Raw genomic sequence first — 24,394 nt, 5'->3', positions numbered from 1 at the left:
TTTCTTTTGGGGTTTGGCAATCAAATCCACCCCTGTTCTCACATCTGGTTTCAAAATTCCAACCTGACCACAGTGTCTTTACGAACCAATGGGTTATATTGTTGCCACCTACCTCTTTTATTCTGTTACTAGGACGCTGGGAAGGATGTAGAATGTGAGATATTGGGTATAATTGCTGTGTATAGTTACTGTTAATTCTTTGTGGGTGTGGGGGGGGGGGGGGCTCACAATAGTTTTGCCATGGTCTTGCCATTGGGAGTATATGGCAATGTATTGTGTCGTTTTTCTAATGCAATACATTGTTGATATACAGTTGGCAAATATCTGTTTCTGTTAAAATGTTCAGGCACTCAATTCTTGTGTCTATTTGACTTTGCACCAGTTTAAGGACTTTATTTGATAAGCAGTTATTACTGTAACTGCTGTAATGTTCGAGTTTTTAAAGCACCTTATAAATAAGATCAGTGTAGAAGATGCACTCTGTTTGAGTGACCAGACTGACAAACTGGAATCCACACTTCAACTTTTCCTCATTGGGCCAGGTGTCCTCTTTAAAGCTTATTGAGAATACAAAACTGTCAAGGCAATATGCGAGCTTTCTTGTCAACTAACCTGCTAAAAGAGCACTTTTTCTGTAACAGAAAGGTTGAAATGCCAAAGCTAAAACTGTTATATAAATATCTATTTTTTCTCTTCGTTACTTCTGAAGGTACGTTTCAGAGATAACAGATGAGGCCTTCTGGAAGCTTTGAAGCTGTGAGGAAAGTAATATAATAGTCAACTCGTATCTCACAAATTAGACTTGTTTTTAAACTCATGCACTAGCATTAGTCAACAAACCTAATGGACACTCTTTTGTCTTCTAATGGAGAAAAACATTGTAGGTTTACAGCACACTAAAACATTAGAAGCAGATCGACTGCATTTAATAGCCTGTAAAAGTAAAATAATGCAGCATTGATCTGTTGCTGTATTCTGTGCCTGTAAAACATAAACTGGTTTTGGATGAATTGGTACCCGTTGCGGAGTAGCTATGAGGCATCAGGTCACTGCTTCTGATCATTTGTACTTACCGGATGCTTTATCATTTGACTTTGAGTTTTTTGTCTATTCCTCCATTCATTTATTCCCCGTGCACACTTATTCCTGCTCAGTTTTATGAAGTGGGTCTGTAACATGATGTAGACAGTTTTGTTGTACCTGTCTTTTTTTTGTTTTTGTTTTTTCTGGAATTCTTGCACGTGGCAGTGAAGAGTCACGAGGCTTCACTATCTCAACTTGTGCGTCATATCCTCAGAATGAAAAACAGATTCAGTTTCATAGAAAGGCGGTGAGCTTGAGTTAGGTTGATTAGGATGGAGCCCGGCAACCATGGCAACATCCACTTATCCCCCAAAACTAAATGAAGGAGTCTTGCAGTTTTCCGTTTTTCTGTCTTTCTTTGTACTCTTTATTTCCGTTTGGCATTTTACGTGTCGTATTACTATTGTGCATTCAGAAGAACAGAAGGAAAATGCACTCATTTTCTATGTGTATCAACAAGAACATTAATCTTTATATTTTGAAATAAATAAATGAGTCACCCGCTTTAATTCACATGATTACTTATCAGACCTCTAATGCATTCTTTAAGTCCATGATTTTGTTGATGGCTCAGGGCTCTGAAAACAATTAATGTGGTCAGCAACCATTCTACGCCCTCATGTTGACATTTTGTATATTTCTGACAAAAATGCTGCACTAATGCTTATAAAGCCATAATACTGGATTGTTTTGAATACGTGGGGGCATTGTGTGGGGCTTAGTACGCTGGCTTTGACTTTTAGAAATAGGGAAGGATTGTGCATAAAGGAAGGTTATTGACATCAGAATAATTGTGTGAATCTTAATTTTTCTGAGCAGGTAGGGTGTCACAGATGAAGATGGAGCTGTTGTTCGATTTGATTTGGCATTTCGTTGTGAAAAGAACTTTGGTTTTTTGTTACACAGTGGTGCCTAACTGGAAGACATACTTAGTGATGTCTTGCATTTGTTTTAATGAGACTTATCAACCCTATGCTACATTGTTTCCCCACACAGACATTTCTTGCTGGCTGCTGAAGTATGTTAATAATCAGTGATCCATTTTAGCATTATTTTATTTATTTCCTTCCGAGAGAATATTAGCATCTTATTTTGAAAGCTCAGTTATTGCTAAGCAGCTAGTCCCCCGGCCTTCTCATGCCTCCTTCCTGCTGGGCGTGTGTGATGCTTTTTCTCAATGTTATTCAGCTGCCTCTTCAGTGAGTCTTTTTTTTTTTTTTTCTGCAGAAAGACTAGCTGATATTGCCCCGCCTTAGACTGCAGCTTTTTATAGTACTACTTTTCTGCTCTGAAGAGCTGCTCTAAGCTGGAGGACCACTTCAGCCAAAACCTGTGTCAGGTGAAGAAGCGGTTCATTTTTCTCTATGCCTTCGTCTCTGAGAAAGCACAGGGGACAGTTGACAGTTGTAGGCTAAAATACAGTCTGTCTGTGGGACAAGAGACTCACTGAAAAGGCAGCTAAACGTGTGGGTAATTTGTCACAGTGGTTGGACATTTATCGTATAACATGATACTTCCATGCATATCTGAATGAGAGGATGTGTTGATATGTGGCTTCTCACTCTTTTTTTTTTTTTTTTTTAATATAAATAGGACAGGCCTGTAAGGCGGAAATGGTTCGCATACCTTCTACCTAGGTTTTCTGGTACTATGTTGGCTACTCAAGCAGCTGTTGCATTTGTTTTTAATAGGTGACGGTTGGTTTCCTGTTTCTCTCCATGTGTCCCACACCCTTTAGTCTGATATGACTTCACAGAGTTGCTGACTGCTTGTATCCTGGATCCCTTTAATATGTACATTGAAAGTACAGGATCATCTTGGTTCATATGTCCAGTTTGCAAAATGGCAGACCCAAGATATTTCTTGAGCAGATTTCTTTGAAATTAAGCTGTGTGTGTGCGCCTCTGCGCGCGTGTGTGTACGACAGTTCAATGCAATGGATTATTTTACTGTTATGTATATGCTTAATGGGCGAGGTGTTCCAGGCATGTCCCACCGGGAGGAGGCCCCGGGGCAGACCCAGGACACGCTGGAGAGATTATATCTCTCGGCTGGCCTGGGAACGCCTTGGTATTCCCCCGGACAAGCTGGAGGAGGTGGCTGGGGAGAGGGAGGTCTGGACCTCTTTGCTTAGGCTGCTACCCCCGCGACCCGACCTCGGATAAGCGGATGAAGATGGATGGATGGATGGAAATTAAATAACTCTCTACTTCTCGGGTTTCTCACCAATGTAATCTTGGGGCCAAGTTATTCTGAGCAATGCCATTATCTGTAGTTATTTGCATCCACCCATCCATCCATCCATCCATCCATCTTCTTCCGCTTATCTGGGACCAGGTCGCGGGGGCAGCAGCCTAAGCAGAGAAGCCCAGACCTCCCTCTCCCCCTCCCCAGCCACTTTCTCTAGCTTATTCGGGGAACACAAAGGTATTCCCAGGCTAGCCGAGAGATATAATCTCTCCAGCACATCCTTGGACTCTGCTTCCTCTTCAGAAGACGTGTCAGTGAGATTAAGGAGGTCCTTGAAGGATTCCTTCCGCCGCCCGACAATTTTCTCAGTCGAAGTCAGCAGCGCTCCACCAGCACTATACACAGTGCAGGTAGAGCACCACTTTCCCCTGAGACGCCTGACAGCCAGAATCTCTTGAAGGCAGTCCAAAAGTCTTTTTCCATTGGCCTCTCCAAACTCCTCCCACACCCGAGTTTTTGCTTCAGCCACTGCCCGAGCCGCATTCCGCTTGGCCTGTCGGTACCTGTCAGCAGCCTCCGAAGTCCCACAGGCTAACCAAGCCTGATAGGACTCCTTCTTCAGCCTGGTGGCTCCCGTTACCTCTGGTGTCCACCATTTAGTTCGGAGTTTACCACCACGACAGGCACCAACCACCTTGCAGCCGCAGCTCAATGCAGCAGCTTCGGCAATGGAGATGCTGAACATGGTCCATTCGGACTCAATGTCCTCAGTCTCCCTCGGAATGCTGTTGAAGCTCTGCCGGAGGTGTGCGTTGAAGATCTCACGGACTGGGGCCTCTGCTAGGCGTTCCCAGCACACCCTCACTGTGCATTTAGGTGCATTGGGTCTGTCCAGCGTCCTCCCCCGCCACCTGATCCAACTCACCACCAGGTGGTGATCAGTTGACAGCTCAGCCCCTCTCTTTACCCGAGTGTCCAGAACATATGATCGCAAGTCTGGTGATACGATTACAAAATTGATCATCGACCTGCGGGCTAGAGGGTCCTGGTGCCACGTGCACTGGACACTCTTATGTTCGAACAAGGTGTTTGTGGCCAAACACCTTGTTCGTTATTTTGTTATTGCACAGAAGTCCAATAACAAAACACCGCTTGGGTTCAGATCAGGGAGGCCGTTCCTCCCAATCACGCCCCTCCAGGTCTTGCTGTCGTTACCCACGTGAGCATTGAAGTCTCTCAGTAGGACAACAGAGTCTCCAGGTGGAACACCTTCCAGCATCCCACCCAGGGACTCTTAGGAAGGCTGGGTACTCTGAACTGCTACTCGGCGCATAAGTGCAGATGATAGTCAGGACCCGTTCCCCGACCCTAAGGCGCAGGGAACAAACCCTCTAATCCACCGGGAAGAACCCCAACGTACAGACAGCAAGCCGAGGGGATATTAGAATAGTCACCCCAGCCCGCTGCTTCTCACCAGGGGAAACTCCAGACTGAGACAGAGTCCAGCCCCTCTCCAGGAGACTGGTTCCAGATTCCAAGCCATGCGTAGAGGTGAGCCCGACTACATTTAGCGGTACCTCTCAAACTCGCACACTAACTCAGGCTCCTTCCCCACCAGAGAGATGACATTCCATGTCCCAATTGCCAATCTTGGTAGCCGGGGATCAGTCCGCCGGGGCCTCCGCTCCTGGCTGCCGCCCGGCACACAAGGCACCCGACCCCTATGGCACCTCCTGCGGGTGGTGGCCCTGCAGGAGGATGGGTCCATGTCCCGTTTTCGGGCTGTGCCCAGCCGGGCCCCATGGACTAAGGCCCGGCCACCAGACGCTCGCCCTAGGGCACCCTCCCCGGGCCTGGCTCCAGGTCGGGGCCCGGTAACCCTATCCCGGGCAGGGTGAACTGTTCCCTCGATGTTTTCCTCATAAGGGTCTTCTGAATCGCTCTTTGTCTGGTCCCTCACCCAGGACCAATTTGCCATGGGAGACCCTACCAGGGGCCAAAAGCCCCCGGACAACATAGCCCCTGGGATCCCTGGAACACACAAACCCCTCCACCACGATAAGGTAGCGATTCAAGGAGAGATAGAAAATAGAAAATGCATCCATAAGCATCTGGTACGATATCGAAATCTGTATACTGATACAATTTCCAAAAAGTTGAAGAAATTATGTTGAGTTTTCTGTTAGCCCTTTGGATTAAAAAATTGTGTATATATTTTTTTTAAACTAAGTTCTTGCGCATACTATTCATAATTTTAGACGTGGCATAAAAAGAGCATTATTTCTTTCTGCAATGAACTGAATGGCACTCTTAAGACATTATTCCGAAAAGCAGCTTTGTGAAGCCTCTGTTTAATATGGTACTGTTGGTGTGCGAGATACTGCTAGTATCTTATTGATTTTAATGAGCTTGGAGGTCACTCCTGCACATTAAGGTTTGTGAGCTCTGAATACATGATCCTGTCAGTGCTCTGTCATGTTGCTAAGGTTTGTGGTGTGTTCTGAATACTAAGTTAATGACTGTCAGCATATTTTACACATATTCATCCTGACAGACTTGTGTCACCATGAGCCTTTCCCTTGAAGTGGCATTGCAGTGCTTTTATGGAGACGTAACACTGAGCAAGCATGTGGGGTTAAATAAACTAGTGACTACGGCTCTTATTTTCTCTCAGACTTGAGCGTCAAAGCCTGTCAAAGCTCTGATCCCAGCCTGGCTGACCTGCTAACCCACTGGCATGGCCTGCTGACGCACTCCAGCTCCAGAACACACACAGTACTGGCTTACAATTCTCTTGGCACTGTTACACACGTAAAGCACAATCCTATTTGACTGGCTATCATCAGGAATTCAGTGCCACTGTTTGCTCAATACTTCACCTCTGGTTTATACAACTAACATTTTCAGCAAACATTGTTTTTTCTAATGAAGGGAAGATTTTAAGGTGTTATTGATGCATGGATTATGTCTGCACATTTTTAATTTGTTAATAGCTAAGCTCATAACTCTTGCTTTTAAATGGCTGTAACAGCAAAGGCCCTGCAAAATGCAAATTTGGTATTTTTCTGAAGATTTGTAGTTTACAATTTTAAAAAAAATAAATAAGTGAAGTGGTTGGATTTATTTGTATATGCTCTTTTTATATTAAAAAAGGCACAATAGAACATTTATTTTTAGTACAGTCATGTATGAATTTTAAAAGCATTTTGAAGGTACTTAAGTATTTTTTTGTTTTTTCTCTGCTCCACAGGGCTCCAGAGATTATTTTGGGATTGCCGTTTTGTGAAGCCATAGACATGTGGTCCCTAGGCTGCGTGATAGCGGAGCTTTTTCTGGGCTGGCCTCTTTACCCCGGGGCCCTGGAGTACGACCAGGTAAACAGCCAACCTTCTCACCGTGTACTCTTGCCTCATTTCTTTTTCTGGGGATTTTCTGCCTCTTCATCTCTGCTGTGTACCTGCCCACTATCCCTTCTTTTCAGTTTTTTAAGTAACTTATTAAGCATGTCCAACTTCTACTTTTACTTTCTGTGACTCAGTTTCTCCTCTTCATCAAAACACAGAAGCTTTTAAAATAAAACTTAGGAGGTTTATGGAAACAAAAGCTCTTGTGCATAGTTATGCTCTGAAATAAATATTGCGATGGATTGTTTGAGCAAAGAAAGCGACCAGGAGTGTAAAATTACAGTTTAAAAAAGAAGAAGAAGAAGAGAAAAAAAGAGGTGCTTGATGTTCTGGTTTCTTTGTGATGTACTGACCCTGAGGACTGTATTTGTGGCACTGAGCATTAGGGTATATTTTTGTGATTGATGGTATGTCTATTAAAAGCTGTTGGATGCCTGCCCCTCCCAGTGGAGCCCTGACGGTGTCTTCCCAGGGCTAGACTGATCTGGGCTTATGCTGAGCGGCTTTCCCTCCCTGCCTCGGAGCCCCATCTACTCAAAGCCTGCCAGCAGAGCCTCAGTCGGATCCCTTCTGTCCAATGCAGCACTTTACATTACTCCCCTCAGCCGCGTGCTGCACACTGTAATCATACCAAGGTATTTTTATGCCCTGGTATCATTTTTCACTCTCTGTAGGGCTGAGACAGGAGAGAGAACTCAACTCCTCTGAAAGAGATTTGACTCGAACACAGCAGGACAGGCCTAAATATGATTAATTTGTTTTTGTACAAGCCAGACAGAATGTCACAAGTGCTTTAGAGGTATCTGGAGAGAACCACCTCAAGTTAGGATTAAATTTTATGTATTTGAATCTAAACACAATGCGAACACTGGCGATTGTGGCAGTGGTTTCATGTAGAGAAGAGTTCATTCTCTTTTTCTTCTTCTTTTTTTTTTTTTTTATTCTCACAAAATGGTTGAAATACTTTTTACTGATACTTTTTTTTTTAAAAAGAACTTTGTGACTGAACTGTCCTGTGATACCAAACCCACATGTCTGAAAGACTGCCCACTGGTATAAAGGGTTCCCTGTGTGCTTATTGAATTTCCCCAAGAATGGGAAAACAACCAGTACAATTAACCTTCTTTGAATTTAATCATCAGTCAGACTATTTTTTCCCCAAAGAGAACCACAGCTCTGTCAGTAAAAGAAAAAACACATACAAAACTACTTTCTTTCCATTTCAGCCTTACAGTCCTTTAGCAGAGCCTACCTACCATCACTTATATTGAAACATGCTGAAATACAAAATCGTAAACATTCCAAATTTATACATATTAAAGAAGATGTCTTTCAGTCTAAATGTTCTGCTAGGGTACATTGGCAATCGTGTTAGTTTTTTTTATATGAAAGCATTTGAGAAGTTTAAGTTATGAGTAATCATTAACTGGCAATTCCATTGCAAACCTTAGCAAAGCAGTGGTTTGTTGGTTTGAGGTATTTTCCAAGAGTCATAGGTTGATTTGCCAGGAAGTGGCTGACCCTCTGCCACCCTTTCTTCTCCCTTTTTCTTCTCGTCTTTCTACATGGGGTCTTATTCCATCCTACACAGCATATTGTATTTATAACTCTAGCTCCTCCTGCTTCCTTGCTTTCCTTTTACTTACTCAACCCCACTTTTACCTCATCTCCTAGTCACGTTATATTCTACTTCTACACGTGGCCTCTTTTCTGTTTTTAATGCACTTACTTAGTGTTGCCTTATTAGTGGCTACGATTAGCTAAGATGCTGTGGTCTCCACTATACCACCCGTTATCTCTTTGGCCTTTTTTATATCCTTTCCGTAGTTCTTTTTGTTTCTTCCTTGCTAAGCCGTGCAAGTGAGAACAGTGGCAGTCAGCATGTGGAATTGCAGATGGCAAAGTAAAAGGAGTCCTTGCTATCATTTCACCAATATTTTCCTTTGGTACTCAACCTTGTATAAGACTAAGAGGTTGTATGCATGGTCACCAATAAAGAATGTTGGGTTATTAGGGGTTAAAGTGTCAAAAGTGAAGGAGCGAGTGTAGGCTATGAGATAGATAGAGATAGATATATAGATAGAGATAGATAGATAGATTTTTTTTATTTTTTTTTATTTTATAAATTGTACTTTGAAAAGCATTATTTACAGTCTGCTCTGTTATCAGGACTGTCATAAAATAAAAGCTGCTGTGCTTCCTGTTTGCCCTGCAGCAGGCCCAGGCTCGCTTGATAGTTGTTTTGCAAAGCTGTAGCTTTGCGCCAGTGATCTCACTGGTTTAAGCTCTTACCAAAGGCACGCCTTCAAGGAAAAATAAGGGTTTTCCCATCACAAAAATTTTCCCACCCACGCACATTGTTTTTTTTTTTTTTTTTTTTTGGGTTTTTCTGTTTTGTTTTTTTGGCTGTTGCTGTTGACATGACTAAAGCTTAGCTGCAGTATTTCATGAAAAGAGGGGAATTAAGGCTAGGGGTACTTTTGGGATAAAGTTTATTAGAATTGGCAGTTCCAGTAATCTTTGATTATTTTATCAATACCTCTTGATGTACTTTAATCAGCCTTTATTGGGGATATGGGATTTGATATGAAAGGAAGAACATTTCCAAAAGCAAAAGTGAAATGGACTGTGATGCAGTGTGCTGTGTAATAGTTGAATGTAAGGGGATCTCCACCATCCCATCAAAGTCACTTAACAAACAAGATTGCGCTCATCATGCATCCCATCAGAGTGGGAGCGAATGCAGTGCTTTATAACCTCACATATGGCCAACTGATATGAATGAACTGTCCCACCCACACATAGACACATTGCAGAATTTGCACCTCAATAACACTCTGATGCAAGTTAGCTAACGCTTAAGCATCGCGGTGGCCAAAGAGACCAAGAAGAACGTTAACGGAGTAAATGATTCCAACAAAAACATGTTAGTTAAAAAAACAAACAAACCTGCATATGTTGAAATGACGACGCAACATTGGCATCCCAGTATACAATTGGGGACATGCATGATTCTCTGCCTTACAGTTATCTTGATTTCAGTGTTATAGGATTATGTTTGTCTATTAGTGCTACATATGAATGTGTGTGTGTGTACAGTTCCCTTAATCTTTGTCATTCCTACAGTGTGGCTCTTTGCTCTCTCTGCGTCTTAGCTTTGCTGAATCTGTAATGATTGTTGTTCATTACACTTGGGTGTGATTGACGTCAGCCAGGCTTCTCACTGCTGTCCTCTCATAAACCTGTGTATGACATTCTTGTCTCACAGCGTGTGACTGACAGGCGCCGTTGCCCAGGAATGTATTTGACTTTGATACCATAGGAACCTTGTTTTCATACGTTTTCATGAACAGACAGTGACATCTTTCAGACATCACAAACTAGACTCGATATAAGGTCTTATTTGGGTTTAGACCTTTCAAGAACATGCCACATTCAAGGTCTTTTCAGCAGTTACCACTGTGCGCACATCCACACAAAGTAACTCTGAGGGACCTGTTAGTGTGATGTCACTGCCAATGACCTTGTAAATTTCCATTTGTACACAACAGTGCTGCAGTGATGTTAGTTTTATGAGAGAGTGATAATGATGGTGAAAACAGCCTTCCTTTCTGAAGTGACTATTACAGTACTTTATTTTCTTCATGGAATCTTTTCTCCTCCCTTTCTCTTCTCACATTCAACAGATTCGCTACATTTCTCAGACGCAGGGTTTGCCAGGAGAACATTTATTAAATTCGGGGACAAAGACAGCTCGGTTCTTTTGCAAGGAGTCTGACTCGCCTTATGCAGCATGGAGACTAAAGGTGAGGAGTGTTTATATACAAGTCACAGAAATGTATAGAATTTGAATTCCTTATTTAAAATACCTAGTTTCTAACCTTTTTGGGAAAAGCTTAAAGGTAAAGATGAATTGGAAATACATTCTTCCTGTCGGTAAACAGTAGTTGCTGTTCCTAGTATAGACATGGCGGTGTCTTTCCTGCAGTAAACTGAAACTTGTATACATAATTAAGATCATTGTCTTATCTCAAGTACAATGGAGATATTGTATTTACACTCCACTAATCTCAGTATCAGATTAGGGCTTTTCTTTGGACTTTTCTGATGAAACAGTTTACTGGCAGAGCCAGTATATATTGGTAGCTGTAAATGACCCAGCCTACAGCTAAAGCTGTGAATACAAAGGATTCAGTTCATAGTAACAAAATATTCAAATCCCAAGTAGCAAGTGCTCTACTTCGTTCATATGGTACATAACCACTAAATATTTTCTTGTCTACAGTCAACAGATGAGCATGAGGTGGAGACGGGAATGAAGTCAAAGGAAGCAAGGAAGTACATCTTCAGCTGTTTGGATGACATAGCGCATGTATGTTCAAAAACTTGGACCACAATGTACTTATCGGGACTTCAGAGGAAGTACAACATCAAAGGTTTAGACGTTGTAGGCTACTAGGTCTTTACCAGAGGAAGTACACCTACACATGTATGAGGAGAAGACAGCACACATGTTATTACTGTGAAAGAAAAAAAAGTTGCTCTTGAATTGCCTTCCCCCTTCAGTTGAATGGTAAACTTAAATTCAGAAGAAAAAAGGTTAAAGTTTCAGTCACACAAAACAAACCACAGGTGGAAATTCCCACAGTGACTGTCGATGCCTGTTCACGTCTGTACTTTTGATTTAAACGTCACTAGAGATTCTTGTGAATTATGTTCGTTTGCTTTTCTGGAAAATGCGTGTTCCAATAAAAGTGCTTTAATTAATTTTAAGCAGATTATATTATAGATTCATAATTTACTTTTTTTTAAAAATATGATTATTTTATCTGCTACTTGTCAGCTATTTTGACAAGTCAGCCTAAATAAATGTCTGTATTCCAGGTGAACTTGATGATGAACTTGGAAGGTAGTGACTTGTTGGCAGAGAAGGCAGATCGCCGGGAGTTTGTGAGCTTGTTGAAGAAGATGCTGTTGATTGATGCAGAAGAGAGGATTGCCCCCGCAGAAGCTCTCAGCCATCCATTTGTGACGATGCAGCACCTGCTTGATTTTCCACATAGCAACCAGTGAGTTACCTTTGCTTCATATTGTGGAACTGGTGCAATTTTGACCTTCCTATATACCGGTAACTTGTACTCCCCATGTCTCTGTCTTCAGTGTGAAGTCATGTTTCCACATCATGGATGTTTGCTGGACTCGTCCCAGTGCATATGAGGCCGCAAACCGAAACAAAGGGCCTTTCATCAGGCCTGTAACTACAACCGCTGCTGCCTCAGCCAATCACCCTTTCAGCAAGATGACTGCTGTCCATCCTCAAGTAAGTTGGTTTTGATTCTTTTTACACAAAGTAATTATTGCATCCAGAAATTAAAATATTCAAAAACAAAGTTTTGTTTCCTGAATGATGGAATGATCCCACATGATGTGAATTAATAATAATAATATGCTTTGTTTTTGTGCTTCTGTGAAGAGTAATTGTACAGACCTTGCTTTTATTGCTTTTTTGTGTACTGACTTGTCCGTCTTATTGCGTCCTCGCACTGCTGTCATGGCAACAAAACCACGTCATGTTTCTGAGGTCATGGCAACAGTGCAAATCAGTGTTGTTGCTGAGGAGAAAAGAGCAACTGACCCTTTTTTGGGTTTTGGATCTTTATAATGCAAAACAACTCAGTTTATTTAACATGTACTCACAATGAACATGACTAATAGTGACATGCATGCATACATACATACATTACCTGAATAACAATGTAATGGTGACATAGTTAACCATTAGTACACGGGAAGATCACATTATGTCTCCCTCATTCCAAATCAGAACTAAAAACGGATAAGAGTACCAGATGGCATTTATTGAACGATAAAACTGATGCACTGTCATTTCTGTTATGTTTATGGGCCGCTATAAAAGAAAGTCAATGTTTATCATTCAGGATGTGGTGGCTTTCTTAGCATTACCGATTTGAAAGGCTGCTTTGCGTTTACAGTCATGTGTGCGGGGGCTGGGATACATGTAGGAGCTGTAGCAGACTGTATAGACCTAGTTGTTGTTAGCCAATAAATGTGATTATACCCAGGCACGAGAGAAGCATTAGTAGGGAAGCAAAGGAACATGCTCGACTGTTTACCCCTAAGGCCAGTCAATTCTTGAGCATGTTCATAGCAAAAGGTGTCTTAGAACAGAGAATATCAACAGCGTAAGAGCATAACCACAATTCTTTAAGCTTAGTGACTTTCATTTCTTCAAGGACTGCATTAGTACAAAAGTGGACCTTGAACCTGCTTTGATTCAGCAATTTATGAAATTATGTGTGATATGGGTTTCAGGTGGGCCTACACCTTGTGAACCATTATCTGTAGACTTATATACTACTGTTAAGCCAAAGGTTAACTGACTACCCAATAATTTCTCTATTTAATATGTTTCTGATCTCGCTCACCTGGGGGAAAAAATGCTGCTGGCATGCTGCCATCTGCTGGCTCTTCAGTGCTACTGATCGTAATTACAATAAATCTGAAAAATGCCATTATCCCCTTTTTATTATTGTTTTTTTTCCCTTTAGGGGTTAGCTCCATCAGCAGCCTCAGTAATGCACCCTGGCATACCACTGCAGACAGGAAGTGGTCAATTTGGATGCAATGAATCATTTCAGCAGGCTCTCATTTTATGTCCCCCAACCATTCAAGGTAGGACATGTAAAACTTTAATTTATTTGTCATGCTTTCAGTCATTCTTATATTTATTTGTCACTCTCCTTTTTGTGAATAGACTTAACAAAGACATTTTCTATTACCTCCCACAGCAGGAATCCCCCACAACACAGCTAAACCAGCAGGTTACTCTGTTCGCATGGAGGCCTCTGTGCCACTAGTCACACAAGCACCCTCAATCCAGCCCATACAAATCAGACCTGGAGTCATCACACAGGTAAGGAGGCACTTAAAATGACAGAATATGTACTGATATGAAATGTTAGCTTGAGGTGATTAGTGTGCTTAGATCAATGAAATGTTTTTCATTTAATATATATTAATCATTTTTGGGAGTCATTTAAAAGGGGAGAAATAACCACGTGCGAAAGAAGTTCAGAGTTGACCTTTAATGTACAATCTGATGAAAGTAAAGTCTGCAGTGATGCAACTTTGCTTCTTTGCACTCCAACAGTCTTGGTCAGCTCGTGCACAGCAAATCTTGGTGCCCACTTGGCAGCAGGTGACATCGGTGACATCGGTGCCCCCACCACCAACCACTATGGCGTCGGACACAGTGGCAGGCTCACAGAGATTGGGTGACTGGGGGTAAGACATGCATCTATTTCAGGAGGTTACACTACACCGTCTTCCTGATGTGTCATCCATATCATTTCGCGTCTGTATTTATAGTTCCATCGCATATTGTAAAAATTATTGATGCTTAATTATCTTTAGTTTCCGTGTGGTAGGAATGGACATGCTGTTCTCATGCTTGCTCCACTGAATGTTAACGACCTATGAGTCATAAGCTGCATTTGTGCTGCAGGAAGTTTCCTCGGGGACCACAAACCTTTGTCAAAACTCTGTTATTCCACCACAGGAATTACAGTTTAGAATAAGTTCTGGGGAAGTCTGTGTGTGTGCGCGCGCGTGTGTGTGTTTTTGTGTGTGTGTCTTGCAGCACCAAACATTTATTTGAACCACACTGCCTTGGTCATTGCACATTCAGTCTTCATAATAGCTGATAAAACGTGTTTCAACTTAAACATTTTTGCCTCTTTGAGTCCCCACCCAAAGTGGTGGATAGAATTGGTCTAATCTTTGTCATGGCAGTCCAGATATCCAACAGTCCAAAGCAAACTTTTAGTTCCTTGAAAAAAATCACTAAAACTTCTTGAGTACTTTTGGTAGAGATGTAGCTATGCCTACCAATTTTATTGAAAGCTGTGCACAATTTGAGATCTTTGCTTTATTTGCAGGAAAGTGCGTCCCCATGGTAACCATTACAGCTCCATGATTGCACACCCTCAGCCATTCTTAACCAACCAAATGACCATGTCCACCCACCAGCCAATCAACATAGGCATTGCACATGTGGTGTGGCCACAGCCAGCTGCCAACAAGAGAGCCAAGCCGTCTGTGAACAGGTATGATTCATGTTTTTTTTGTTTTGTTTTGTTCCCCCCCCCCCCCCTTAGGAAGAAAAATAAGGACACAAAAACATGAATCTGACAAAGCCTCCTCTGTTCTTTTCTAGGTGCAACATCTCCCAAAACACTAACATCCAAAATTTAGCATGTCAGTCCCCAAAGATGGCCGATACAGCAAAGAATGTGGACGAGGTAGAGGAAGCCAGATGTCCAGAGGAAGGCCACGCTATTGGAGAGGAGCAAAGAACAGAGCAGGTGGAGGAGGAGGATGAGAACTGCTGCAAAGTGGAGCCAGACTGTGAGGAGCTTTCAGTTTCACAGGAGCAGAGACAGGCTATGGTGATCTCTGACCTCGCTAGCCCAACTGTTAGCGTCATCAGTATCAGCAGCGATGAGGAGGAGGGCGCGCAAAGACATTCAATTGGAGAGTGAGTATTGACTACCATGCTCCTCTTCCTAACATCTCTTTAAAGCATTCAAATTGAGTGTCTGATTTGATACATCTCTCTGCACACAGATGTAAGGGGAGTGCAGATTGTGAAGCGTGTCAGAGCACCGTCAGTATGGAGAGAGTCTGTTCTCTCAGCAGTCCAGACAGTACGCTCAGCACCAGTTCTTCTGCCTCATCTCAGTCCAGCACATCTCCCTGCAAACACCCCAACAGGTAAAGTAGGGATAGTAGCTTCAGACTGTCCTTGAACAGATGAGATACTGCCTGGTTTTAAAAGTCTCCATTGGACAGATTAGCCCAAATTTTAAAATAGTACATGACAACCAAAATAAGTGTGCAACATTGAGAGATATTCTGTTCAGCTACTACGCCGTAAGTTGCCGCATACATTCTTATTGCAGCATGTCGGACGATGAACAGGAGAGTGGTTGTGACACCGTGGACAGCTCGCCTGCATCACATACCTCTGGCCATAGCAACAGTCCCTTCACAGAAAGGCGCTATATTGCTGACAGCAACCAGAACTGCGAGCCTTGCGTCGCATGTGTTGCCCCGGAGACCGAGCCCAGCAAACCAACAGTTCGTACTGTTGTGGTGCCTCCAATGCGGGTGCAGAACAACAACAATAATAACCCTGCAGTCAGTGAAACTCATGGCAACACAGGTAATGGTTTACATTTGCTGCCAGATTTATACACGTTCTTACTCTACTTAAAAGGGGGATGAGCAGTAGATTAACACACTGATCATTCTAAACTAAAATGATAGTTAATGATATGGTTAACATGACTATATTCCTTCATTGTGCTCAATTGCTAAGTGTCTGAAGTATACTTTAAATAATTGTTGAGTCAGACAACTTGCAAATCCATGACTAGGTCGCGCTAGCTCAAAGGTCTTGTCACCACTGCTGCCGTCTGCTCCACAGGTCACGTGGCCTTGGATTATGTCGTTTTAGTAGGCCACAGAAGTTCTCACAGGTGATTATGGGTTACATGCCCTGACATATCTGCTTTGATCGTTGGAGTGGATATCTGTTTGCTGTCAACACTTCTTACTCAAGGCTGAGAGACCCTCTGTTTCTGTGTGGATTTGCATTTCTTGAATCTGCATAAGGCATGTGCAATTGCCCCAAAGATACCAGTCAGTATTTCTTTATTGGTGCTAGACTGGACACATGCTATATGTAGACTTTATAACAGTTGTGGTAAGTGGGACCACGGGCAACAACTGTCATTTAAGATCTGCCTTTCTTTTTAAAAATAAGACCCTTTAAAGTGCAAGGTTTACTGTAAATCCTTAGAAAATCATACAGATTCATATTACCTTTATGTCTCCAACCTCCAAACTATTACAACTAAAGGCACACATAAAAGGGCACAGCTTCCTATTCTAAGGCTGCCATGTGTATTTTTAGCCAATGGTCTGACCCTCACTATAAGCTCTATGAACAAGCTTGGTTACAAACTACTCCCTGACCCCCAAAACATATCTATTTATGATCATCTAAATGAAAGAACAGATATAACTGTGTTTAATGGTTTGGAACTGATCAAGCACAGCTGAAATCACCAATAAGCCTTCAGAGCCTCCTGCCACAAATGTTGCCATTTCTCTGGATGTAGTTGGATCTCTGGCTCAATCTTGTTTGCCTGTTATTTACAATCTAATATTGTTAGTAGGACACTGTGTTGTTTGTGTTTATAAGTGTCATTTCAGTCTTTCCGTGTTCTCTTCTTTACCCCTTTTCACATGACCTGCTTCCTCAGGCTTAGAGTCTTCATGCCAGTCCAAAGGGCGCAGTTTTCCTGGGCGACAACATCATCACTCCACTCCCCTCCTCAACAGGCCTCAGAAAATTACCCCTGCATTCCAGCCCCAGCAACAGCAGCCTATTGGCTTTGGGCAGGTAAGCACATGCAGTCGCATACCGTGAACGTAAATAAAGACACTAGTACAAGTTAGAGATGGCACGATACCACTTTTTTATGTCCGATACGGATATCATAAATTTGGATATCTGCCGATACCGATATGAATCCGATATAGTGTGTTTTTTAATCAATAAAACAGTTTTTTAATATCTTGCTGCTTTTTGTATAAGTTCATACTCAAGTTTAAAAAAAACCCAAAACCACTAAAGCTATTCTGTTATACCTGTATGCAAAAAATACACTGCACCCAAAATATTTCATAGTTCAGCATTACTGATCAATCTAATAAACTTAAACCTACTCCATCCTCCCTATTCTGGTATTTTAAAGAGTAAGCAACCTAACTAATAGGGTTCTAAAACTCCCAGCAAAAAAAAAATTTTAAATGGGGAACCACCCACGCTCCACCTCATGATGCTTAATCGACGTAATCAACTTTCATTTGATGCAGTGTGAAAAAAATGCACAGAAAGAAATTATTTTCCAAGAATAATTAAATAGATTCAACATCTTTCTTCAACAGAATTGCAGACTGCACAGATCGTACCTCCCCAAAGGAAAAAGTAGTATAGCTTACTAGGGTATATTAGACTTAATAGTTACTATATACTGTAATGGACTTCTATACATTTTACATCAGATTAAAACTTGGGTGTAAGATTCAGATAACTATTTATTAAAAGCTAGACATTTTAAATGAGAATAAGAAAGAAAAGTATGTCTTTGTGCCCCACTTTTCCCTGTTCGGCCCCCCTGGCTAAACTTTGCTAGATCCGCCCCTGCACAGTTACCAGCCGTCAGCTACGTAGAAAAGGATCCTGGTGTAGAATGTAAATAAATTCTAAAAACAGCTTATCAAGCTTAAACGTGCTGCTGTTGTTCAGCCGCTGGTTTCCTCTTTCTGGCACGAAGTGAGCAATAAACAAACAAGAGAGACGGACTCGCGACAGAAAAGCCGATCAGCTGATCAGTAATTATTTTCACGTTTGAAGTAGCAGCAGGAGAGGGAGGGAGAGAGAGGCAGTCACTCCATATATCGGTTGTTAAGCTTAACGCGGGAATGCTTTACAAACATTCAGAGATGAACTTAGACATTTGCTTTACTTCTCTCTGGGATAACTTCCTCGGAAGTCGCAAGTTTTGTGAGGTGCTTTTTTTTGATATTTAATGGATCGGATTACTTTTTTTTCTTTTTTCTCCGATATCTGATCCAGTAATTTACGTCAGTATTAGACCGATACCGATACGTAATATCGGATCGGTCCATCTCTAGTACAAGTAAACTTATTTTTGAAAAAAAATTCTATCTGCCTCATCAAGTAATATTGACTGTAAAATTATTTGCACAAATTTGAGATTTTGAGAACAACAATTTTGACATAAGAAACTTGTCCTGAAAGGGCAAAATATGTTTCTTCTTCAAAAGAAGTCTGAGCAAAAGCATAAAAAGCTTGGTTTTAGCTCCAGGCAGAAATAATCCTGGTGTGTCTTTATGAACGTAATTGGCTGTTGCTTGTAGAACGCCTCATCTTATAATTTTTGTCAGCGTCAAGTCTTTTTCTGGAATGTAAAGCAGCAATGGCAACTTGTAAAATAACATGATATTATTAAAGTAACAGAGGTACTTGTGACTACACTCACTACAGTTTAATGTGTGATAAAGAGCACAACATTTGAATTTCAAATATTTCCTTTTTGAGGTAGTGCAGCAGTCAAGTTCATACTGTAAGTGGAACTTCCCTGGGAGGAGCAACATCATAGCAGTGCTCCCAAATGGTGTCAGATGATTTAAGTTTCGAAATATTTTTAAAGATGAAGGTATTTTACTTTGATACTGTTCATTTACTCTTATGTGCATTGGTACACAAGCAGATGATGCCGCTGTTGGTGACTGATAACATGGAAGGTGTTTACATGCAAGCGCATGGAAACAGCAGCATCTAGTGGCTCGCAAAGACTCACTCGGTACCGATGAATCTGAGGTCGTTGAATGTGAAATGTTGTTGTTCTTCGCTCCTTCAGGTGCAACATTTCAGTTCCTGCCATCAGGAATGGAACGGGAACTTTTCCCACCGGAGACCACAGGCCTACATCCCTCCCACCATGCATGGGCACACTTTCACTCTCTCCCACAGCAGCCCAAACCACACTACGGGCCCCCACCCACACCTTGGTGGACATCCGCACTCCCAGCCCACCATACTGTCTTACCCTCCGTCTGGTTCTCTGGTCACAGCTGCACCTGTGGCCCACCTCCTGGCCTCTCCTGGGGCCACCCGCCCCGTCCTTCAGCCAACCTACAGCATCTCCCATCCGGCAGGCATTGTGCATCAAGTCGCAGTAGGCATCAACCCCCGGCTGCTACCCTCCCCCACCTTGCACCCCCAGGGCCAGTTCAAGCCCCTCTTTCCCCCGCACTCCTACATTGCCTCTCCCGCCTATGGCAGTTTCCCTCTCAGCCCTACCAAAATAAACCAGTACCCTTACATCTGAGCATGGCTGCTCAGGTACCCTTCATACCACCTGAGGGCTAAGTGAGCAGGGCGAAATATATCTTTAACCACAAACAACATGGTTTTTATTTCTGAAAAACCATGGCACAACCACAGAGAAAGCAAACTATTTTTTGAATCATGTAGACTTGAGTGTAATTGAACTTCAAGCTTTAAAAAACAAAAAACAAAACAAAAAAAAGAGTTCCAATGGTAGAGATGATTTGGCAAAAATTAAGAAGGAAGTAACGTATGAATGATTGAATGAAAGAATGAATGAATAGTTAAACTCACACTTAATGTGTTTTGCACATTTGATATATCTTTGCATTGGATCTTCTACGAATACTCCTCAAGACAGGTGAATAATTGGGGTGTTGTTGAATAGTTAGACTTTGCACCCCTGATCCCAGCTATTTTTCTATATTGCCTTCTTACGTGTGTGCAAGACACATTCATCTTTGTAAAGCCATCCCAGTCTCTAGCTCTAGATTGACAGATGCACATGTCGTCCACAGTGTACGTTGTACTGCGTTTGAAGTATTTGTACCTTTTCGGTGTCTTTTGGTGTTTAGCAATGTCAAGTCAATTAACCGAATTAAATAGGGTTATTCCTCACGCTGCATGTGGTCTTGCATGAGCAAAAATGTAAACGGAAAGATGCATAGACGTTGCTCTTATTGTTTGTGTCACAAGACTCGCTGCATTGTATAACTGTCCCCAGCCATAGTGCCTTACATATTTGAGGTTGTTAATGTTACTACTTATATATGACTATATACATGAATATTAATGTACTGGACTGCAGCACTTGAAATTCCAATCAGTCGATGCATCCTATGTGTGAGTGTATATATATGCACATGTGTATATGTCCATGCATAGCCTGCATGGATGTGATGTATCGCGGATAGCGGTGCTTATATTTTCGAGTCTGTGTATATTTCAGCGTGTAGTGAGTTAATTTTTTTCCCCTCTGTTCTTTCAAGTAGAACAGCGTGCTTTGCTGTTGCAAATGCCTGCTGTTTCATTCAGTTCATTTTATTCTTTTATTTTTTTCATTCTCCAGTTCCCGAATGAACTAGTGTACAAAGTGCAAGTACTGAGTATTGCTTAATATTTGATAATCACTTTCTATTCAGTGAAACTCTTACTACTAACAGTATTTGTACTGTTTGAAACTGCAATACAATCTAAATAGTCGTTGATTATTCTTCATTTTTCGTCTTCGTATTTTCGTTTTTGAGTGTTTTCACTTTGTTTTTTGTTTTTATTTTTTTTAGATGTTTAGAAGTGTGGTGGGCATGGCTTTGATTAGGTAAAGAAAAAATGCAAATTAATTCACAGTATGGAATCTTCTAAGCCTGAGCAAACCATGCAGTATTTGATATACACACATATATGGACATATATTATAGAGCTAGACTATTTAGTACAGATGCTTGATAAGGTGTGAGTTAATTGTGTGCAATTCTCTCATTTATGCATGTGTGACAAAGTTAACTTTTTCACTTTACATTATACCATTTGTTAAAGGCTTACAGCTTATCGGTGTCAACTGCTTATTTTATACATTCCGTCAGGGAGGATATATATACATATATAAGACTGTAGCACCAGTCTATATATATGTAGATATGCTGCGTGTGTGCGTTTTTGTTTTTTCTTCTGTTTGTTTTACTAGTTACATGTGTGGGTTTTTTTTGTCTTTTTCTTTTCAAATGAAGTTGCTTGTGCAGCACCAAAGACTGTAATTCATTTCTTGAGCAAGGTAGCTATTCTGTTTGCATAGACCTCAGTTGTACTGTAGTTGTAGAATGGGGTTAAATTAAAACAAAAAAAAGTTGTATTTAAAAAAAACAAAACAAACAAAAAAAACAGCTGAGGTTTTGTCTAGCTTATTGGGCAATTAATAAGTCGTATCATTTCTTTCTTGAATGTATCATAGATAAGCTGCTATATGATTGCCACTTCAATAGCTGTGAAATTAGGTGATTTCTCTCTGAGTTTAAACCTAGCGTTGCTATTTTTGTATAGGTCCCTAATTATCTGAAATAGAAGTGGTTTTGATTTTTGTGTTTTGCGTTCATATTTGAAGTGTCATTGTAACTACTGTATTGCTGATGATGAACATTAGTTGCATTTGTCGTTTCTCGGGGTGCGTGTTTTTTGCATCAGTATTTTATCCTTATTAACCTTTTGGGCTCGTCACTGCATATAAATGATGTATCGATGTAACTTAATTTTTGTATGTTTTCATATTGACGTTTTGTACACATCTGAAGCTATAGCTTGCAGGATTGAGTTAACTTTTTTATTGTGAGTAAACGGTGTGCTACCAGTACTCTCGTGGGTTATGAGGGCACTTCGAGATGCCGGGGGGGAAAACAAAAACATTGTGTTCCATTGGAAGACTTCTGTGTTGTTTCCACTAGTCACACACAAACGCACTTGCCACTAAGCACTTATAGAGGTAGGGAGGCTTGTTAGGGTTTGGGTGATTAGACTGTAAGAGAGAAATTTAGCCCAATTTTTCTGTTCTAAAATGACATTTTCTGATTTGTTTTTATTGTTAAATTGGTTTGATCAAAGTATTTATTGCAGCCCTTTTATCTGTTCAATGTTATATCTGGCTAGGATATCAGTTTCACAGTTTGATATTCTAAACTGCCTTGAGTTCAGATCGCTCTCCCCTTTATGAGTGTCTAATATCAAAATGATGTTTTGTCGGTGCGAAACAGTTACCGTTGTGATATGTCCTTTCTTGAAATTGAGACAGTGTGAGCAGCACTGTTTATGTGCCTTGAGATTCAGAAAGTGAGAATTCATGCTGGTGATTTCTTCCCGATTTATTTGAGGAAGGAGTAGAATTCAGTAACGGTTCCCTACAGTGTAGAATGGACAAGTTTTTAACAGACATTTGACCAAGAGTTTAAAGAGGAAAGTAAGAAAAACAAGAAGCAGAGAATAAAAACAACTCAAAGTAGGACTTCATCACAGTGACTCTGATCAGCTTATACACATGAACAGCGTAGTGGTGGTTCTCCGCTTGTTTCACACAGTCGCCACGTAAAACCTCTCTGATTAACACACACATGCGTGCGCTTTGAATGACACTCACTCAATGGTCTTTGGATAGTCACTCTGGCTGAACAGCAGATGCAATACTTTACATTGTGCGGTCATTGCACCACCAAGTGTTCTTAGATAATCTCCATGCTTTACATTACCTTGCATGTACACCTTAGATGCTTCACTTTGTCTGCCTAGAAGCTGACTGCCTAGAGCAGCGCTCCTATCATGCAAGCTGAAGCTGAGTGGGAGTAACCAGAGCACGGCTGACAACACTGGCCTTTTAAAAATCAGAAGCTATGCTTTATATCCAGCAAGAGTATATCTGGGTGTTTTTGTTCTGGGTTCTGGACGAAAAGAGCTCTGTCGAGGAGGTTGTCATGTTCTCTGTCAGTCATGAGTGCAATACTCCACATTTCGCCACTGACATTGATATGGTTGTATGTTTTTTTAATAGCTTTTGTCTGACTTGTATGCTTTACTGATCATACTCAAATATCCCTTTGGGAAAGAAAGCTTATGATGACAAGGCATGGACTTGGCAGATTAGTGCTTGAAATAGTTCCCCCAATAATAAGCATGTGAAATGTAATCTGTGTTTTGATTCCTTCAAAGGTATTCACCAGCAATGCGCCTGCATAAACTCTCCCGTACTTGTTTAGGAAAAGAATGGATGCAAGAGGAGAGAAATCTTAAAACTGTTTTTAATTTTCCACAAGATTGACACCTTGATTTCTTTTCTGGTTTTTTTTTTTTTTTTTTTTTTTTTGAAGATTCATCTAACATTTAACAGATAAAACAGTCATTTGTAAAATTACTTCTATTAATGTTATGACTTTGATATGGAAAAAAAATCCTCTGCTGCGGTATTATCCTTTAGAGATCTTAATTCAGGGTGTGAATTAGTCTAATTGTGCTACTGTGTAACTGTTTGATTTTAATATGAGATTTGTTTTACTCAAGCTCTTATTTTCAGTTTTCTGGTCACTTGTATCAATTTCAGAGTTAATTCACACTGCAAGTTATGGAATCATCTGTTTGGATTGCTCATCAATTAGACTTGATAATTAAATCTGAACTGTTACTGTTTTAATACCTGTAGATTTTTTTTGTTTTGTTTTGTGGCTTTTATTTCCTCCTGTTTTTGGTTCGTTTGCTTTTTTAATTTTGTGCTACACTAGTTTGCCATGTAGCAATTGCACTGTGCAATATTTACAGTATGAGGACTGGGAAAACTAACTCTATGGATGTGATGTCTCTTTACAGTTTGCGATAGTGTTTCCTCTCTAGTTCTCAGTGATTTAGGTGTGACCAAGCCTTCTCTACTTTGTCACATTAAGCAGGTTTTCCAGGTGACTCTTTTGGTGAGTGTCAAAATAAGACTTTATGGTGTATTATTGTTAAGATTCACTTTGAATTAAAAAAAAAAGATCTATTGATGCAGTTCTTTCTGATTTGGTCTGTTCATTCACATTAATGCACATTAATATAAATGATGGATTGGACTCATTTCTATTTGTTTTAGTGTGTGACAGGAAAAGTAGAGTTTGCAAGGTAGTATCTTGACATGTATTGTCAAAAACAAAAAGACTATCCTTTAGAATTGTTTCAGGAGAAAACTGCTCAATTATCAGACATG

General features: G+C 41.0%; 1 protein-coding gene across 3 annotated transcripts in view; it reads left to right on the top strand.

The window, feature by feature from the left end:
• The window catches only part of hipk3b (homeodomain interacting protein kinase 3b), a 75,498-nt gene extending 51,300 nt beyond the window's left edge, over nt 1-24,198 (top strand). For 2 of the 3 annotated variants that reach the window (XM_026170051.2, XM_026170070.2), the window contains exons 3-16: nt 6,524-6,647; nt 10,364-10,483; nt 10,963-11,049; nt 11,562-11,746; nt 11,838-11,997; nt 13,247-13,370; nt 13,487-13,611; nt 13,849-13,982; nt 14,636-14,803; nt 14,914-15,234; nt 15,324-15,470; nt 15,659-15,921; nt 17,027-17,166; nt 19,214-24,198. In XM_026170051.2, coding sequence (XP_026025836.1) covers nt 6,524-6,647; nt 10,364-10,483; nt 10,963-11,049; nt 11,562-11,746; nt 11,838-11,997; nt 13,247-13,370; nt 13,487-13,611; nt 13,849-13,982; nt 14,636-14,803; nt 14,914-15,234; nt 15,324-15,470; nt 15,659-15,921; nt 17,027-17,166; nt 19,214-19,684 — 2,569 coding nt within the window. In that variant the 3' untranslated portion in view covers nt 19,685-24,198. The remainder of the gene's footprint in view (nt 1-6,523; nt 6,648-10,363; nt 10,484-10,962; nt 11,050-11,561; nt 11,747-11,837; nt 11,998-13,246; nt 13,371-13,486; nt 13,612-13,848; nt 13,983-14,635; nt 14,804-14,913; nt 15,235-15,323; nt 15,471-15,658; nt 15,922-17,026; nt 17,167-19,213) is intronic. The other variant, XM_026170059.2, reaches the window with a different exon arrangement.
• The last annotated feature ends 196 nt before the right edge of the window (nt 24,199-24,394 follow it).

This window comes from Astatotilapia calliptera, chromosome 1, assembly GCF_964374335.1.
Source record: "Astatotilapia calliptera chromosome 1, fAstCal68.1, whole genome shotgun sequence".
Classification (NCBI taxonomy): Eukaryota; Metazoa; Chordata; class Actinopteri; order Cichliformes; family Cichlidae; genus Astatotilapia; species Astatotilapia calliptera.
This window is presented reverse-complemented; position numbering and strand designations above follow the sequence as displayed.